The 20,788-nt window shown below is 46.2% G+C and overlaps 1 protein-coding gene across 1 annotated transcript; it reads right to left on the reverse strand.

Annotated features, from left to right (window-relative positions):
* Positions 1-334: 334 nt before the first annotated feature.
* On the reverse strand, positions 335-2,980 carry LOC117524494 (gamma-crystallin M3-like). The gene is made up of 3 exons (XM_034186286.1): positions 2,940-2,980; positions 2,593-2,841; positions 335-707 (listed from the first exon to the last, which is right to left on the reverse strand). The coding sequence occupies exons 1-3, from the start codon at positions 2,946-2,948 to the stop codon at positions 426-428; spliced, it is 540 nt and encodes a 179-aa protein (XP_034042177.1). The 5' UTR covers positions 2,949-2,980; the 3' UTR covers positions 335-425.
* Positions 2,981-20,788: the final 17,808 nt, after the last annotated feature.

Consider the following 20,788-nt stretch of genomic DNA (forward strand, 5'->3'; position numbering starts at 1 on the left):
GTTAATTACTACGAGTGTAAATTTATATATATATATATATATATATATATATATATATATATATATACCAGTGGCAATATTATTCTGTCATTCTGAGAATTAATGGAATCCATTCAGCAGATTGTCCAATTGCAAAGAATCAGACACCCCCCCAACCACCACCAAACATTTCTGGATCTACCCCTGCTGATGAGGCACCCAAGCTCATTGGTCAGGAGAGCGATCCTTCAGGGTTAATAAACGAGTGATACTAAACAGCAAATGCCACATAAGATGGTAACCTGGGAGAGAGTCGGGATAATATGAGGAAATGTTTGCCACTATTAACACACCTCACAACGTCTCCATCATCAATTAATTACACAGTGGCTGCAGAGTTTAGACAGGAATATTTATTGATTATGATATCAGCTGTGGATTATTTTCTAACAGGGTTCCATGATGCGTCTTATGGATCCAATTCTCATGTCCATGGGACCTACTCCCATGTCTCTCATGCTGCGGTAATTTCCAGGCCTCAGGTACATCATCCTGCCTCTGTAGTGGGGCTGCTCGTACATCAGCCAGTGGCCATCCATCACCTGAGCAGAGTGGCAGTCAGACATACGGTATCGATCCTGGATGGACTCGCAGTCATCCACCAGCTCGTGCATCTGACCACCAAAGTTCTCCCTCTCGTAGATCTTCATCCGGAATGAACCTCTGTGCTGCAAAGTGATTTTTCAACAAACAAAGATGTCAACAATGAAGAAATCAGGCCAGTCTCACATTGGCTGTTTTACGAGGTCTATTAGAAAAGTATCCGACCTTATTATTTTTTTCAAAAACCATATGGATTTGAATCACGTGTGATTACATCAGACATGCTTGAACCCTCGTGGGCATGCAAGAGTTTTTTTCACTCCTGTCGGTTACGTCATTCGCCTGTGGGCAGTCTTTGAGTGAGGAGTTGCCCACCCTCTCGTCATTTTTTTCATTGTTTAGGAATGGCTCAGACTGCTGCTTTGTTTGATCAAAATTTTTTCAAAAACAGTAAGGCACAACTGAGTGGACACCATTCGATAAATTCAGCTGGTTTTCGGTAAAAAATTTTAACGGCTGATGAGAGATTTTGGTCTGGTAGTGTCGCTTTAAGGACGGCCCACGGCGCCTGATGGCGATCTGTGCTCCGAGGCGGCAGCGTCTCGCTGTTTCAAGCTGAAAACTTTCACATTTCAGGCTCTGTTCACCCAGGTCGTCGTCAGAGAACAGAGAAGTTTCAGAAGAAGTCGGCATGAGGAGTTTATGCTGACATTCCACTGTTAAAGGAGATTTTGTAATGAAAGAACGTGCGGGCAGATTCGCATGTCGGGCCGGACCCGACCGCGGGCGGTCGCGACAGGAAAAACACCTCCGTTGGAAACCTTAACGGACAAGTTGGAACATGCCCAGCTGTTAAACAATTTCTCAGATACTCACTTGTTGAAAACCATCAAAAGCCGCCTGAATTTTACAAATGGTTTTCAACATGGAGGTGTTTTTCCTGTCGCGGCGCAGATGGATCGGTCACAGAACCGACTCGGCGAATTTGCCCGCACGTTCTTTCATTACAAAATCTCCTTTAACAGTGGAATGTCCGCATAAACTCCTCATGCCAACTTCTTCTGAAACTTCTCTGTTCTCTGACACGTCCTGGGTGAACAGAGCCTTAAATTAGGATGTTTTCAGGTCGAAACAGCCAGACGGACGCCACCTCCGACCGCGCCGCGCCGATCCGCTTTGTGAGCTGTCCTTAAAGCGAAAGAAACTCCACAATCTCTCATCAGCCGTTAAACTTTTCACCGAGAACCAGCTGAATTTCTCGAATAGTGTCCACTCGGATATCCCTCACAGGTCCTGAAAAAATTTTGATAAAGCAACGCGCGCCGTCTCCAGCAGCGTCTCAGACAAAGGATTTCAGCAGAGAGGGCTGGACCAGTGCTCACTCAAAGCCTGCCCACAGGCGGATGACGTCACCGACATGCGTGAAAAAACTCACGCATGCGCACGAGGGTTCAAGCATGTCTGGTGTAATCGCACGTGATTCAAATCCATATAGTTTTTTTTTTTTTTTTATAAATCTGCCGGTTAGTTTTCTAATAAACCTCGTACATTTCAAATATGAGCTGATGAGGTCTGATTGTCCACCACAGCAGTCTGGAGTTGTGTGTCCACACACATCACCACAGTGCTGCTGATGACAGACATACATTCAGGCAGAAATGAGCGAAGGCATCTTTAAGATTAAACTAAAGACCACAATCGCCCCCATCTGCACAGATGGCATCCAATTATTCACTTTTGGTGATCACAATGTGATGCATCACAAAATTTTAAACGTTTTCAAAACTTTCATGATGGATTTTAACAGTCTGCAACCTCATAATTAACACAGATTATATGAATTGGATATTAATGAATGAATTAATTAATTCACAATTCATTAATTAATTGGGTAGTGATTGTTTTTAGTCACTATAGAGTCACTGTAGTAACCAATGGGAGACCTGCTGAAGACAGAAAATAGGACATAGAGGAGCTGTGATGTGGTAGTGAGCTGCTGATGGCTTGTACCATGGGGATCATGCGACAGGAACGGATGCAGTCGCTCATGCTTGTCCCCATGAGACGCTGGTTGTCGGGATATTCTCCCCTCCGGACCAGCATCTGGTGGCCCATGTAGTTTGGGCGCTCGTAGACCATGAAGCAGCCGCTCTCCACCCTGCAGGAGTTGCACCGGCTCAGGTAGGACATCAGCTCAGCACAGTCACTGCTGGTCTCATAGGAGCGACCCTGGAAGTTCCGGTCCTCATAGAAGATGATCTGAAATTTCAGCAGTGTCTCTGTCACACACCCGCTGCAGTCAGGTGTGTTTCCAGTTCATTAATGTAACCTGTGTAACCTTACTGCAGTAATCTTACCCGGCCCATTGTGATGTGGAATCCTGTCCCTGATGGTACTGGTACTTTACTCAGTAGCCTCGGGCACTTTTATAGCCAGTGTCATAGCTAAATGATCTATGGAACAATTGTTCTGAATACCTGACTCGGCAACATCACACACAGACCTATGTTTGTTTCATCAGTCCGTACATGCTTATTATTCTGGATGGTCAGCATCTGGGGCGGTGCCAGCTGCACCTCTGCTCCGGGGACAGGTGGGTTTCCAGATAGCATGTGGATGCAACAAAGCCTAGCAAAGCCACATGCTCCCAGACCGGATCCAACCTAAAGAAGAGAGAAGTAAGTTTCACATATTCTGTTCTTGAAAGGTGCACTCATTGACCAATGAAATGTGCTGTTTGAGTCAAATGCATTTATGCACTGGGCACAGCTCAGTAACTCTACAGGTCACTGGTACTTTGGGTCACTGGTTCTACGATGCCAAGTGTGTGACATCACTTTTCTATGTCCATTTCTTCCAATTAAGGATCACAGGGGGGCGCTGGAGCCTATCCCAGCGGTCACTGGGCATGAGTCAGAGTACACCCTGGACAGGCTATATGAAAGGTAATCCCAAAACGCTGCAGTATATGCCCAAGGGGTGCTACATACAGGGAGAAAGGCAAGGGGCCTAAAACGAATCCCTGTGGAACCCCGAATCTCATGTCACCAAGGTTAGAGGTAGTGTTACTGTACAAAACACAGTGAGAACGACTGGTCAAGTATGACGTCAACCATGCAAGGGCACTCTCAGTAATCCCAAAAAGATTCTCCAACCTATGGAACAAAATATGATGATCCACAGTATCAAACACAGCACTGAGCTCTAACAGCACCAGAACCGTAGTGGTGTCTGAGTCCATTGCTCACAAAAGGTCATTCACCACTTTAGTGAGAGCCGTCTCTGTGGAATGATATTTTCTAAAAGCAGACTACAGTGACTCAAAAAGATTATTCTCAGTAAGGTGGTGGACTGTCACAAAAGCACTTTTTCCATAATTTTAGAGCAACATGATAGATTTGATATCGGCTGATAGTTTTTCAATACACTCGGGTCAAGAATAGGTTTCTTAAGTAATGATTTAATCACTGCAAATTTGAAACATTTAGGAACAGATCCAGAAGTTAAAGAAAGATTCAGAAAGATAAAGCACAGTTAGCTCACACTAACACACACACTCTCAAACCCCTGAGTAATCTGTGTTCTAATGTATTGTTTTCTTTTGCTGTTTTTTTTTTTTACATAGCTCTTACATTGGCTTGAGAACCGCAAAGAACTAATAAAGTCCTTAAACCATCACTTGGGGCTCACTAATTTCAACTGGATGCTACAGTAAGATCTTGACCATCCGCCGCCATGTTGCACAACGTGGTGTCAAGGTTCAACTGTGTGTACAAACGACAGACAGCAGGTGGCAGCAGTTGGTCGGAAAATTGAAAGGACAACGGAACAAACATCTGAATTCAACATGGAGAAGTCGCAGGCATCGGTTGTAAATCCAGAGGAGATCAATAAGCAGACCACATGTCCACAAAAAGAAAGTGAGGAGTTTAAAGGTCCACTTCAAAATGAAAGCGAGAACACAGTGGAAGACATGCAGGCAGCAATCAAATGGAAAGAAAATCTGTTGTAAAGGTAAAATGGTAAGTGGACTGAAATCTATATAGCGCTTTTCCATCTGCATTAGACGCTCAAAGCGCTTTACAATAATGCCTCACATTCACCCCGATGTGAGGCTGCTGCCATACAAGGTGCTCACTACACACTGGTAGCAACTAGGGGATTAAGGACCTTGGCCAAGGGCCCTTAATGATTTTCCAGTCAGCCTGGGATTTGAACCGAGGATCTTCTGGTCTCAAGCCCAACACCTTAACCACTAGACATCACCTCCCCTAAAGTCAGAACATGTCTAATGTGCTGTGCTGCTCTGAACGAATAAAACACCAAGTGAAAAGATGCTGGCTTATCAAAAAGAAGCATTAAGTAAAAAAGAAAAAAAAAACTGATGCTTGTGAAGCAGTAACTCGTAACATTATGAATATCATCTTTGAAAGATTAATAATAATAATAATAATAATAATAATAATAATAATAATAAGAAGAAGAAGAAGAAGAAGAAGAAGAAGAATCCATTTTATTTAAAAGTGCCTTTCAAAACACCCAAGGACAGTGTACAGGACAAATTAAAAACAAACATAAAAAACAGAAGCATATATAAAACTGGAAGCTGTAGAGCTGCGGTATGTGAGATCATGTGATGTGTGTGGTCATGTGATGTGTGTGGTCATGTGGAGTGTGTGGTCATGTGGAGTGTGTGGTCATGTGATGTGTGTGGTCATGTGATGTGTGTGGTCATGTGGAGTGTGTGGTCATGTGATGTGTGTGGTCATGTGATGTGTGTGGTCATGCAATGTGCGTGGTCATGTGATGTGTGTGGTCGTGTGATGTGTGTGGTCGTGTGATGTGTGTGGTCGTGTGATGTGCGTGGTCATGTGATGTGCGTGGTCGTGTGATGTGTGTGGTCGTGTGATGTGTGTGGTCGTGTGATGTGTGTGGTCCTGTGATGTGCGTGGTCATGTGATGTGTGTGGTCGTGTGATGTGTGTGGTCGTGTGATGTGTGTGGTCATGTGATGTGTGTGGTCATGTGGAGTGTGTGGTCATGTGATGTGTGTGGTCATGTGATGTGTGTGGTCATGTGATGTGTGTGGTCATGTGGAGTGTGTGGTCATGTGATGTGTGTGGTCATGTGATGTGTGTGGTCATGCAATGTGCGTGGTCATGTGATGTGTGTAGTCGTGTGATGTGTGCGGTCATGCGATGTGTGTGGTCATGTGATGTGTGTGGTCATGTGGAGTGTGTGGTCATGTGATGTGTGTGGTCATGTGATGTGTGTGGTCGTGTGATGTGTGTGGTCGTGTGATGTGTGTGGTCGTGTGATGTGCGTGGTCATGTGATGTGCGTGGTCGTGTGATGTGTGTGGTCGTGTGATGTGTGTGGTCCTGTGATGTGTGTGGTCCTGTGATGTGCGTGGTCATGTGATGTGTGTGGTCGTGTGATGTGTGTGGTCGTGTGATGTGTGTGGTCGTGTGGAGTGTGTGGTCATGTGATGTGTGTGGTCGTGTGATGTGTGTGGTCGTGTGATGTGTGTGGTGGTGTGATGTGTGTGGTCGTGTGGAGTGTGTGGTCATGTGATGTATGTGGTCATGTAGTGTAAGTGGTTGTGTGGAGTGTGTGGTCATGTGATGTGTGTGGTCGTGTGATGTGTGTGATCGTGTGATGTGTGTGGTCGTGTAGTGTAAGTGGTCGTGTGGAGTGTGTGGTCATGTGATGTATGTGGTCATGTAGTGTAAGTGGTTGTGTGGAGGTTGTGGTCATGTGATGTGTGTGGTCATGTGATGTGTGTGGTCATGTGGAGTGTGTGGTCATGTGATGGGTGTGGTCATGTGATGTGTGTGGTCATGTGGAGTGTGTGGTCATGTGATGTGTGTGGTCATGTGATGTGTGTGGTCATGCAATGTGCGTGGTCATGTGATGTGTGTGGTCGTGTGATGTGCGTGGTCGTGTGATGTGTGTGGTCGTGTGATGTGTGTGGTCGTGTGATGTGTGTGGTCGTGTGATGTGCGTGGTCGTGTGATGTGTGTGGTCGTGTGATGTGTGTGGTCGTGTGATGTGTGTGGTCGTGTGATGTGTGTGGTCATGTGGAGTGTGTGGTCATGTGATGTGTGTGGTCATGCAATGTGCGTGGTCATGTGATGTGTGTAGTCGTGTGATGTGTGTGGTCATGCGATGTGTGTGGTCATGTGATGTGTGTGGTCATGTGGAGTGTGTGGTCATGTGGAGTGTGTGGTCATGTGGAGTGTGTGGTCATGTGATGTGTGTGGTCATGTGATGTGTGTGGTCGTGTGATGTGTGTGGTCGTGTGATGTGTGTGGTCGTGTGATGTGTGTGGTCGTATGATGTGTGTGGTCATGCGATGTGTGTGGTCATGTGATGTGTGTGGTCATGGGGAGTGTGTGGTCATGTGGAGTGTGTGGTCATGTGATGTGCGTGGTCATGCAATGTGCGTGGTCATGTCATGTGTGTGGTCATGTGATGTGTGTGGTCGTGTGATGTGTGTGGTCATGCGATGTGTGTGGTCATGTGATGTGTGTGGTCATGTGGAGTGTGTGGTCATGTGATGTGTGTGGTCGTGTGATGTGTGTGGTCGTGTGATGTGTGTGGTCGTGTGGAGTGTGTGGTCATGTGATGTGTGTGGTCGTGTGATGTGTGTGGTCGTGTGATGTGTGTGGTGGTGTGATGTGTGTGGTCGTGTGGAGTGTGTGGTCATGTGATGTATGTGGTCATGTAATGTAAGTGGTTGTGTGGAGTGTGTGGTCATGTGATGTGTGTGGTCGTGTGATGTGTGTGATCGTGTGATGTGTGTGGTCGTGTAGTGTAAGTGGTCGTGTGGAGTGTGTGGTCATGTGATGTATGTGGTCATGTAGTGTAAGTGGTTGTGTGGAGGTTGTGGTCATGTGATGTGTGTGGTCATGTGATGTGTGTGGTCATGTGGAGTGTGTGGTCATGTGATGGGTGTGGTCATGTGATGTGTGTGGTCATGTGGAGTGTGTGGTCATGTGATGTGTGTGGTCATGTGATGTGTGTGGTCGTGTGGAGTGTGTGGTCATGTGATGTGTGTGGTCATGTGCAGTGTGTGGTCATGTGATGTGTGTGGTCGTGTGATGTGTGTGGTCATTTGATGTGTGTGGTTGTGTGGAGTGTGTGGTCATGTGATGTGTGTGGTCGTGTGGAGTGTGTGGTCATGTGATGTGTGTGGTCGTGTGATGTGTGTGGTCGTGTGATGTGTGTGGTGGTGTGATGTGTGTGGTCGTGTGGAGTGTGTGGTCATGTGATGTATGTGGTCATGTAGTGTAAGTGGTTGTGTGGAGGTTGTGGTCATGTGATGTGTGTGGTCATGTGATGTGTGTGGTCATGTGGAGTGTGTGGTCATTTGATGGGTGTGGTCATGTGGAGTGTGTGGTCATGTGGAGTGTGTGGTCATGTGATGTGTGTGGTCATGTGATGTGTGTGGTCATGTGGAGTGTGTGGTCATGTGATGTATGTGGTCATATAGTGTAAGTGGTCGTGTGGAGTGTGTGGTCATGTGATGTGTGTGGTCATGTGATGTTTGTGGTCATGTGAAGTGTGTGGTCATGTGATGTGTGTGGTCATGTGATGTGTGTGGTCATGTGGAGTGCGTGGTCATGTGATGTATGTGGTCATGTAGTGTAAGTGGTCGTGTGCAGTGTGTGGTCATGTGATGTGTGTGGTCGTGTGATGTGTGTGGTCATTTGATGTGTGTGGTCGTGTGGAGTGTGTGGTCATGTGATGTGTGTGGTCGTGTGGAGTGTGTGGTCATGTGATGTGTGTGGTCATGTGCAGTGTGTGGTCATGTGATGTGTGTGGTCGTGTGATGTGTGTGGTCATTTGATGTGTGTGGTTGTGTGGAGTGTGTGGTCATGTGATGTGTGTGGTCGTGTGATGGGTGTGGTCATGTGATGTGTGTGGTCGTGTGCAGTGTGTGGTCATGTGATGTGTGTGGTCGGGTAGTGTAAGTGGTCGTGTGGAGTGTGTGGTCATGTGATTTGTGTGGTTGTGTGGAGTGTGTGGTCATGTGATGTGTGTGGTCGTGTAATGTAAGTGGTCGTGTGGAGTGTGTGGTCATGTGATGTGTGTGGTTGTGTAGTGTAAGTGGTCATGTGGAGTGTGTGGTCATGTGATGTGTGTGGTCATGTGATGTATGTGGTCATGTAGTGTAAGTGGCCGTGTGGAGGTTATGGTCATGTGATGTGTGTGGTCATGTGATGTGTGTGGTCATGTGAAGTGTGTGGTCATATGGAGTGTGTGGTCATGTGATGTATGTGGTCATGTAGTTTCTGTGTAGGCTCTCAGTTGTCCAGGTGGTTTCCATAGTAGAGAAGCTTGAATCTTCGACTGGACTGGGTTGCTTGACCCAAGGACGTTTCGCTTCAAATCGCAGAAGCTTCCCCAGCTAAAATTCTTGCTCTGGAAGTCTGACTTCTGACTCTTGTAGAGAAGAATAAAACAGAAGCCAACAAAAGCTGGAGTTTTAAACCTAACCAGACCCCTCCTACCGAGAGCAGACTGCTATAGGCTAGTGACTAAAACAATAGCTCTAATTAGCACCTATTGTGCTCTAGTTAGCACCCTCCTAATGACAGGGCAGCTGTCCCTCTCCTGATGGCTCCCTTGACGACTCTGCTGATGACGTGAATGACTCATTACCATGAACACTGAATGGTTGTGCGATGGGGTCTCCGGGATCCCCCACTGTGGCCAATCTAGGGCTAAAGAACAACACCTTGTCCGGAAAGCCCTCACAGTATGTGGGTACCCACAATGGTCACTGGACAAAGTGCAGAAGTCCCAGAGAACAAAGAGACCAGATAGACAGGAGACGGAGACAAGAAGAAGAGGAGTGTCTCTCCCTTATTTAGCAGGAGTAGGGGAAAAACTACAGAGGATCTTCAGACAGCACAAAATCCCAGTTTACTTTAAACCAGTTAACACCTTGAGACAGAAATTAGTTCACCCTAAGGACAGGATCCCTAGTTACAAACAGAGCAATGTAGTGTATTATATCTGATGTCAGGAAAACTGTAACGAACACTACATAGGTGAGACTAAGCAACCTTTACACAAAAGGCTATACCAGCACCGCAGAGAGGGCGCCAGTGGACCTCAGTCTGCAGTTCATCTCCACCTTAAAGACACTAACCACACATTTGAGGACAAGGAAGTTAAAATATTAGCCAGAGAGAAGAAATGGTTTGAGAGAGGGGTCAAGGAAGCATTCTTTGTGAAACGTTTGAAACCCAGCCTTAACCGGGGAGGGGGTCTGAGACACGCTTTATCCCCTGTTTACAATGGGGTACTCAGGTCAAAGCAGTTTCAGTCTTTTGTTCATGGTAATGAGTCATTCACGTCATCAGCAGAGTCGTCAAGGGAGCCATCAGGAGAGGGACAGCTGCCCTGTCATTAGGAGGGTGCTAACTAGAGCACAGTAGATGCTAATTAGAGCTATTGTTTAGTCACTAGCCTATAGCAGTCTGCCTCTCGGTAGGAGGGGTCTGGTTAGGTTTAAAACTCCAGCTTTTGTGACTTCTTGATTATTCTTCTCTACAAGAGTCAAGACAGAAGTCAGACCACCAGAGCAAGAATTTTAGCTGATGAAGCTTCTGCGATTTGAAGCGAAATGTCCTCGCGTCAAGCAACCCAGTCCAGTCGAAGATTCAAGCTTCTCTACTATGGAAACCACCTGGAGAACTGAGAGCCTACACAGAAACATTGCGACCAACTGTGGGCATGAGGCCCTGGCACTGGTACGTAAGCTGGAAAAGACTGCTAAAAAGATAGCTAACTTTAGAAACCACTTAAGATTTAACCTGAGATGCAAACAAAACAATGTTATTCCAAAATGCATGAAGCAAAAGGCACTAGAAGCAGGTCACACAGCAGTAAAGATCCAACACAGTTACCTTAGGAGGATTTTGGGTCTTAGAATTAGAAGGCTTCATTTTTGTTGTGGGTCCGTATCACGACACTTTCCCAACAATTTTAAAATATTAGACCTCCAAAATAATCTTGATAGTCTGCACAAAATCTTAGAAACTTTAGTGGAGGAAGAGGTCCATAATAAGATCACAAAGTTCATAGTTAAAATTCAAATGGCTGAGCATTTAAAAAGTAAGGAGCGGCAAATCAGGAAGTTTCACATCCTTTTAGTGCAGAAAAGGCGTACTTTCAGTGGGAGTATTTTTAAAGATACACCCAGACAAATTAGTGACAACAGGGAAAAATGGGTAAAGAATCTCTCCAACAGGGTTCTTACACAGACAGAAAAGGATGTGCTCGCTAAAGGACTAAATTTCTCAGTGACCCCTAAATATACCGACAGTAGATTACATCACTGCAGTAGAGTCAGCCATTAAACATAACAGTTTGTCAGAGTCAGAAGCTGGGGACCTCCGACTAAGAGTCACAGCAGTGCTGAACAGTGCTAAGCCTCCTCCGTCCAACATCTCAGGAGAAGAACGGAAAGCTTTGTCAGCACTGCAGAAGGACCAAAGCATCCTTATCCTGCCAGCAGATAAAGGCAGATGCACGGTGGTCCTGAACACATCTGACTATGAGGCCAAGATCAACAACTTGCTCAGTGACTCCAATACATACGAACGTCTGAAGAGAGACCCCACGAGTGGCTATAAGAAGAAAATCATTAGCTACCTCCAAAACCTGGAGAAAGAGGGACTCATCAACAGGCAGACATACTACAGACTGTACCCTGGGGACGCCACTCCGTGCATCTATGGACTGCCCAAAATCCACAAACAGGACGTGCCACTCAGGCCTATTGTAAGTAGCACAGATTCCATCACGTACAATTTGGCCAAGCACCTCAAGTGGATTTTGGCTCCTCTAGTGGGTAACTCAGACCACCATGTGGAGAACACACAAGATTTTGTGAACAAGATCAAGGACCCGCAGCTGGAGGCAGATGAAACAATCGTGTCATTTGATGTGACTTCATGGTTCACCTGCATCCCCACTGCTGAGGCCGTCTCAGCTGTGAGGCAGAGACTGCTGGAGGATGTGTCTCTACTTGAAAGGATCAAACTCACACCAGACCACATCTGCCAACTCTTGGAGATCTGTCTTAACACCACGTATTTCCTGTTTAGGGGGAATTACTACAGGCAGATTCATGGTTGTGCGATGGGGTCTCCGGTTGTGGCCAATCTGTACATGGAGCGAGTGAAGAAGACAGCCTTGACGTCTTTCACGGGCATCTCTCCCAGTCACTGGTTCAGATATTTTGATGACACATGGGTCAAAATCAAGCAACAGGAAGTTGAGGACTTTACAGAACACATCAACTCGGTGGACGCCAATATCAAGTTCACACGTGACGATGCCAGAAACAACCATTTAGCCTTCTTGGACTGTGATGTTACAATTAGAGAGAACAGGCAGCTCCAGACAGAGGTTTACAGAAAATCCACTCACACTGACCAATATCTGCTCTTTGGCTCAAACCACCCCTTTGAACACAAGCTCGGGGTGATCAGGACTCTTCAACACAGAGCCCTACAGGTGCCCACAACTGCAGAAGGAAGGGCTAAAGAACAACAACATGTCCGGAAAGCCCTCACAGTATGTGGGTACCCACGATGGTCCCTGGACAAAGTGCAGAAGTCCCAGAAAACAAAGAGACCAGATAGACAGGAGACGGAGACAAGAAGAAGAGGAGTGTCTCTCCCTTATTTATCAGGAGTAGGGGAAAAACTACAGAGGATCTTCAGACAGCACAAAATCCCAGTTTACTTTAAACCGGTTAACACCTTGAGACGGAAATTAGTTCACCCTAAGGACATGATCCCTAGTTACAAACAGAGCAATGTAGTGTATTCTATCAGATGTCAGGAAAACTGTAATGAACACTACAGAGGTGAAACGAAGCAACCTTTACACAAAAGACTATACCAGCACCGCAGAGAGGGTGCCAGTGGACCTCAGTCTGCAGTTCATCTCCACCTCAAAGACACTAACCACACGTTTGAGGACAAGGAAGTTAAAATATTAGCCAGAGAGAAGAAATGGTTTGAGAGAGGGGTCAAGGAGGCATTCTATGTGAAACAGTTGAAACTGTTGGGGAAAGTGTAGTGACACGGACCCACAACAGGGGGCGCAAATGAACGGTCAATAGATGAGCAAAAAGGTAACAATTTAATGTTGTGAATGTGCACAACGAATATACAGACAATCTCAGAATCTGATTATAGTCAATTCACAAAGGTGACGTGTGGGCAGGCTCGAGGATAGAAGACGTCTGTCCTGAGAAGAGCCGGAACCACACGATTTCCACCGCCACAGAACCCGGTGAATACTGGAGCCGCCAAGTCCCGAATTCCCAGGTGATCACCGTCCCCGACTGTCGGATCTGGTACTGCTGGTGAGGAGCACAAACAGTGAGATGTGGGTGTGTGCACACCCAGCAACAAAAACAGTCAGAAGGTGGAAAGTCACCTCCACCTCTAATCACACACATGTGCAGCTCCTGTTAAAGCACTTATCTGGAAGGAGTGAGAGGCGAAGACGTCGGCACTCTCATAAACCACCAATCAGCTGACAAGGCTCCAAAAAAAAACGGCTGCAAACAGATCAAACGTAAGTCACAGTTCTGACACAGCAGAGAATATTACCTTAACAGGTAGATGATATCTCGGCAATCAGGTGGAGATGACGTCCGGTCTTTATGGAGTGAGATGATGTAGAGCAGATGGGTGACAGCTGTCACTCATTATCTCTTGACAGCTGTCCCAGTTGTGTCTGTGGCGGCAGCGCCCTCTCGTGCCTGAAGCCCGCACTTCAGGCAGGGCGCCCTCTGGTGGTGGGCCAGCAGTACCTCCTCTTCTGGCGGCCACACAACTGAAACCCAGCCTTAACCGGGGAGGGGGTCTGAGACACGCTTTATCCCCTGTTTACAATGGGGTACTCAGGTCAAAGCAGTTTCAGTCTTTTGTTCATGGTAATGAGTCATTCATTTCATCAGCAGAGTCGTCAAGGGAGCCATCAGGAGAGGGACAGCTGCCCTGTCATTACGAGGGAGCTAACTAGAGCACAATAGGTGCTAATTAGAGCTATTGTTTAGTCACTAGCCTATAGCAGTCTGCTCTCGGTAGGAGGGGTCTGGTTAGGTTTAAAACTCCAGCTTCTGTGACTTCTTGATTATTCTTCTCTACAAGAGTCAAGACAGAAGTCAGACTACCAGAGCAAGAATTTTAGCTGAGGAAGCTTCTGTGATTTGAAGCGAAACGTGTCAAGCAACCCAGTCCAGTCGAAGATTCAAGCTTCTCTACTGTGGTCATGTAGTGTAAGTGGTCGTGTGGAGTGTGTGGTCATGTGATGTGTGTGGTCATGTGATGTGTGTGGTCATGTGGAGTGTGTGGTCATGTGATGTATGTGGTCATGTAGTGTAAGTGGTCGTGTGGAGTGTGTGGTCATGTGTTGTGTGTGGTCATGTAGTGTAAGTGGTCGTGTGGAGTGTGTGGTCATATGATGTGTGTGGTCATGTGATGTGTGTGGTCATGTGATGTGTGTGGTCGTGTGGAGTGTGTGGTCATGTGATTATGTGGTCGTGTAGTGTAAGTGGTCATGTGATGTGTGTGGTCATGTGATGTGTGTGGTCGTGTGATGTGTGTGGTCATGTGATGTGTGTGTTCGTGTAGTGTAAGTGGTCGTGTGGAGTGTGTGGTCATGTGGTGTGTGTGGTTGTGTAGTGTAAGTTGTTGTGTGGAGTGTGTGGTCATGTAGTGTAAGTGGTCATGTGGAGTGTGTGGTCATGTGATGTATGTGGTCATGTGGAGTGTGTGGTCATGTAGTGTGTGTGGTCATGTAGTGTAAGTGGTCGTGTGGAGTGTGTGGTCATGTATGTGGTTGTGGGGAGTGTGTGGTCATGTAGTGTAAGTGGTCGTGTGGAGTGTGTGGTCATGTGATGTGTGTGGTCGTGTAGTGTAAGTGGTCGTGTGGAGTGTGTGGTCATGTGATGTATGTGGTCATGTGGAGTGTGTGGTCATGTAATGTGTGTGGTCGTGTAGTGTAAGTGGTCGTGTGGAGTGTGTGGTCATGTATGTGGTCGTGGGGAGTGTGTGGTCATGTGATGTGTGTGGTCGTGTGGAGTGTGTGGTCATGTAGTGTGTGTGGTCATGTAGTGTAAGTGGTTGTGTGGAGTGTGTGGTCATGTGATGTTTGTGGTCATGTGGAGTGTGTGGTCATGTAGTGTGTGTGGTCATGTATCGTAAGTGGTCGTGTGGAGAGTGTGGTCATGTGATGTGTGTGGTCGTGTGGAGTGTGTGGTCATGTAGTGTGTGTGGTCATGTAGTGTAAGTGGTCATGTGGAGTGTGTGGTCATGTGATGTATGTGGTCATGTGGAGTGTGTGGTCATGTGATGTATGTGGTCATGTGGAGTGTGTGGTCATGTAGTGTGTGTGGTCATGTAGTGTAAGTGGTCGTGTGGAGTGTGTGGTCATGTGATGTGTGTGGTCGTGTAGTGTAAGTGGTCATGTGGAGTGTGTGGTCATGTGATGTATGTGGTCATGTGGAGTGTGTGGTCATGTAGTGTGTGTGGTCATGTAGTGTAAATGGTCGTGTGGAGTGTGTGGTCATGTGATGTGTGTGGTCGTGTAGTGTAAGTGGTCATGTGGAGTGTGTGGTCATGTGATGTATGTGGTCATGTGGAGTGTGTGGTCATGTAGTGTGTGTGGTCAAGTAGTGTAAGTGGTTGTGTGGAGTGTGTGGTCATGTGATGTGTGTGGTCGTGTGGAGTGTGTGGTCATGTAGTGTGTGTGGTCATGTAGTGTAAGTGGTCGTGTGGAGTGTGTGGTCATGTGATGTGTGTGGTCGTGTAGTGTAAGTGGTCATGTGGAGTGTGTGGTCATGTGATGTATGTGGTCATGTGGAGTGTGTGGTCATGTGATGTATGTGGTCATGTGGAGTGTGTGGTCATGTAGTGTGTGTGGTCATGTAGTGTAAGTGGTCGTGTGGAGTGTGTGGTCATGTGATGTGTGTGGTCGTGTAGTGTAAGTGGTCATGTGGAGTGTGTGGTCATGTGATGTGTGTGGTCGTGTGGAGTGTGTGGTCATGTAGCGTAAGTGGTCGTGTGGAGTGTGTGGTCATGTGATGTATGTGGTCATGTGGAGTGTGTGGTCATGTGATGTATGTGGTCATGTGGAGTTTGTGGTCATGTAGTGTGTGTGGTCATGTAGTGTAAGTGGTTGTGTGGAGTGTGTGGTCATGTGATGTGTGTGGTCGTGTAGTGTGTGGTCATGTGATGTATGTGGTCGTGTGGCATGAGCGATCATGAGGTGTGTGTGGTTGTAAGGTGTGTGTGGTTGTAAGGTGTGTGTGGTCATGTGATGTGTGTGGTCGTGTAGTGTAAGTGGTCATGTGGAGTGTGTGGTCATGTGATGTGTGTGGTCGTGTGGAGTGTGTGGTCATGTGATGTATGTGGTCATGTGGAGTTTGTGGTCATGTAGTGTGTGTGGTCATGTAGTGTAAGTGGTCATGTGGAGTGTGTGGTCATGTAGTGTAAGTGGTCGTGTGGAGTGTGTGGTCATGTGATGTATGTGGTCATGTGGAGTGTGTGGTCATGTGATGTATGTGGTCATGTGGAGTTTGTGGTCATGTAGTGTGTGTGGTCATGTAGTGTAAGTGGTTGTGTGGAGTGTGTGGTCATGTGATGTGTGTGGTCGTGTAGTGTGTGGTCATGTGATGTATGTGGTCGTGTGGCATGAGCGATCATGAGGTGTGTGTGGTTGTAAGGTGTGTGTGGTTGTAAAGTGTGTGTGGTCATGCTGTATAGGATTGTCTGAACAGGTGAGTTTTGAGTCTGGATTTGAAGAGGGGAAGGGAATCAGTGTTGCGGAGGTAAGGTGGGAGTGAATTCCAGAGCTGGGAGCAGAGCGGCTGAAGGCTCTGCCCCCCTACAGTAATGAGACGGGAGGGGGGGAGAGTGAGCTGGAGAGAGGGGGAGGAGCATAGAAAGCGAGAAGGAGTAACTATGTGAAGGAGATCTGAGATGTATTGTGGAGCAAGGTTATGGACAGCTTTGTAAGTGGTGATGAGAATTTTGAAGTTAGAAGATAGCTGATTATAGTTTGAAGATTATCTGGCACTGATGGAGATTTTTTTTTTTTGTCAAATATGTTTATTAAACTTTTTCATATATGAGACAAAACAACACTTATATAAGGGTTTTCACAAAAATAAAAAGTTGCACTGCATCATTTCTGTTGTGAAAGTGTCGTGACACGGACCCACAACAGGGGGCGTTAATGAACGGACAATGGATAAGCCAAAAGTAACAATTTAATGTTGTAAATCGCACAACGACGTACAGACAATAACAATATGGTGACTGTCAATCATACACCAGGTGACGTGTGGGCAGGCTCGATGATAGAAGACGCCTGGCGAGAGAAAAGCCGGATCCACACAGCTTCCACTGCCAATGGAGCTGAAGAACACCGGAGCCGCCAAGCCCTGCGGCCCAGGTGGCCGCTGTCTTCAGCAGTCAGACCCGGTACTGCTGGCAGAGAACAGAGACAGTCCTGATGAGTGTGAGGTCGCACACTCAGTAATCCCACAGTCAGTGTTTAGTTAGGAGGGAGAACCTCCACCTCCAATCACACAGTTGTGCAGCTCCTGTTTAACCACTTATCTAGTTTGGGGTGTGAGGCGAAGCCGTCGCTGTCACACCAAACGCCAATCCCACAGATAAGGACACACCACAGGAAAACGGCTGCAAAGAAGTACAGATTATTACTTAGTATAAGTCAGCAGAGAAGTTACCTGAATGGTAGCTGATTTCTCGGCGGGGAGGTGGAGTTGCAGTCCGGCCTTTATGGTGATGGTGATGAGTAGTGGAAGAGTGACAGCTGGTACGGATGATGAGTGACAGCTGTCACTCCTGGTTGCTCCGACGCCCTCTCGTGCTTGAAGCCCGCACTTCAAGCAGGGCGCCATCTTGTGGTGGTGGGCCAGCAGTACCTCCTCTTCAGCGGCCCACACAACAGTATGCACCACTCTGCATTTAATCATTAGTGATTGATCTCTGCTCCCCTCCACAGCATGTCTTTTTCCTGGTTCTCTCCCTCAGCCCCAACCAGTCCCAGCAGAAGACTGCCCCTCCCTGAGCCTGGTTCTGCTGGAGGTTTCTTCCTGTTAAAAGGGAGTTTTTCCTTCCCACTGTCGCCAAGTGCTTGCTCACAGGGGGTCGTTTTGACCGTTGGGGTTTTTACGTAATTATTGTATGGCCTTGCCTTACAATATAAAGCGCCTTGGGGCAACTGTTTGTTGTGATTTGGCGCTATATAAATAAAATTGATTTGATTTTGATTTAGTGCTGAAACAACTAATCGATTTAATTGAGTATTAAAATAGTTGTCAACTAATTTAGTCATAGATTAGTTATTAAATAACTTTATTTTACCGCAAATGTTTAGTTTCTTCCATATGAATCAACTGTTTCTGCAGCGCAGCTTTGCTTTGAACCTTGAACCAATCGAAGCAGTGATTCGCAGAATTTTTTTATTTCGCTTTATCTTACTAAAACCCCAAACAGCATATGTCTGTGAGTAATATTTACCTTTTTATGTTAATCTGACCTGTTATGTTCTTCTGAAACAGTTGATAGATGTATTTTATAACTTATAAACAGGACTGATGCTAATGCATTAGCATGTTTATGGTGTTTTCAATGTTAAAGTTAGCATTAAGCTGTTTGTGTGCTAAAAGTCAAATGTATTACAAATTGTAATTTTTTAATTTATTTTTTATTTAGATATTAGTAATAATAGCAACAACCGTAATAGTAATAATAACAACCAGTAATGCTACAATACAATTTTAGAGAAAGAAACAAAAGAACCTGATTCAACACAACAGAAAAGATAAATCCAACTAACAATGAACATAAATAAATAAATATAGATATAAATAAGTGTTTCCTGTGAACACCTAGTGACTCTTAAACATCCACTTCATCCCTGTTTTATTTAAATTTAATGACAATTTGTTTCAGTCAAACCACATCTAAGCTGTGTTTTTACACAAGAAAAAAATAAAATGCAGTAAACTGCACATTTGTGTCTTTTTTCATGAAAATATCTGATTAAAGATCACATATTACACTTTAGTCAGGACTTTAAAATACTTTTGTGGACTCTTTGTTGTGTGTTGGGGGTGTGTGGCTGGACATTTTGGTGTTTTTTTCTTTTCTTTGCTCTCCAGGTGGTATGCAAACTGATTTATTGTCTGTGGAGAAGGTGCTGGCAGAAGATTCCTTCACCCTCATCAACATGATGTGCAGCACCTGTGGATGGTGCTCACGTGCAACCTTAAAGACTTTCAGCTGAAGCAGATAATGAGATGGCGTTCTGCATTTAAGCCATGTGTGATTCAAGCAGAATTGCCGGGAACTCGACCTTGTGATGTTCGTTTGTGAGACGCTGAGGACTGCGCCTGGGTTTGACACATCGAGCCTGTGAAGGAGGAAGGGTGAGGGACACATGCTGTCAGCACACATCAGAGGTGATTGATTATCTGAATAATTGTTAACAGTAACTTGGTATTTTGTTACGCAGTATATTTGAACTTTGATGAGAGTTGTGCAGCTCGCTTCTCACTGCCGTGGCATGCGGACTGATGATCCTCCACCTGTTGTGAGAAGCTGCTCATTTACATAAAGCTTAAATACAGACCTGAATGTGTTACTGATAGTGTGTGCCTTTTTGAAGGATATTAGTTGTAGCTGCTGACTTACCTCACCTTTTCTATCCTTCGCAGAGTCGGTTTGTCGTGTCCACCTGCGGGGTGTTTGGCGGTGAACGTGGGTCCAGAAGCTCCGGGCTTCAATCCTTTTGGGCGCTGGAGAGCGTGCCGTCCTTCACTCCGCCAGACCGACGCAGTTTTTGTTTGTACACTTTGTTATGCACCAAAGGGGGAAAATAAATTGTTTTGTTATTGGAACCGCTTTCTGGTTGTTTTAGCACTGGGTTCTGTCAGACGCAGGTCCGCTCCTCAACCCGCGTCGACACATAACAGTAGTTCCCGGCCATTCCATAATGGACCCAGCGGCAGAGGCGGTTCCATTCGCCGAAAGAGTTCAAGAACACTTGGAGAAAATATGGGAGCAATTACAGCATCTCACAAACCAAATTAAACAAACAGATGTCCGCGTTACGGAGCTTGCAGCGCAAGCCGTTTCGCTTCCTGCTGCTCCAGCTGCGGCACCATCGATACCGGTGCAGATAACTCCGTCACCCAGAGATTTGGCTTCCGAATTGATTATTTGTCGTCCGGAGCCTTATGCGGGAAACGTTGAAGCTTGTGCTCCGTTTTTGATGCAATGTTCTCTGGTTTTTGCTCATATCGTTGCCCAGCGGTTGCTGAATCTCAGGCAGGGGAGGCGGAGTGCGGCGGATTATTCTGTGGATTTCCAAATTTTTCCTGCTCAGTCCGGTTGGAATGCCACAGCATTAAGCGGAGTGTTTGTGGTTGGTTTAAATGATCCATTAAAAGACAAGCTAGTAGTCCGTGACGAGCCAAATGATTTAGATGAGCTAATATCGTTGGTGATTCGTCTAGATGATCGGATGAAGGAGCGTGGACGCGAGAGAGGGCGGACATCAGAATGGGTTTTTTTGTCTCAGGGCTTTCCCCGACACAGATCTGGGCTGCCTCTTCTTCGCCCCACTGAGACCACTCCGACGGGACCTCTGGCTCCTCTTGCAGATGAGCCTATGCAGCTCGGACGAGCTGAAGCTGCTATATTGCCCCGTTATAGAAGCGTCAAGAAAAATAGTGGTGACGTCTCTCCAGGTGTTCTGGGACAGGCGAAATAATACACAAAAAAAAAAAAAAAAGAAAAAAAATTTGTTTGGGCTAATGTTTTTTTTTTTTCTTCTTCTCTGAAAGGGGTTATAAATTGTTTGGGGATTCAGGGGCGTATCTGGTGGAGTGAACGACAGGCGGTTCGCAGCCCGTCCTGGACTCAGTTAATCGTTGGGTTTTATTATTTGTATTTAAGTATTTTCTGTTTGGGTCTGGGGTCGTTTTGTTTTGTTGTTTTTATTATTTCCCTACTTCCCTAACCCCAACCTCACTCGCCCCAAGACCGTTCGTCTTGTGGGTTGTGGGGTGGTGCAGGTTGGTCACGCTGAGCGTTCTCAGAAGACCTCTGCACCTAGGGAGGGTTGTTAGGGGCG

This window comes from Thalassophryne amazonica, chromosome 14 (assembly GCF_902500255.1).
Source record: "Thalassophryne amazonica chromosome 14, fThaAma1.1, whole genome shotgun sequence".
NCBI lineage: Eukaryota > Metazoa > Chordata > Actinopteri > Batrachoidiformes > Batrachoididae > Thalassophryne > Thalassophryne amazonica.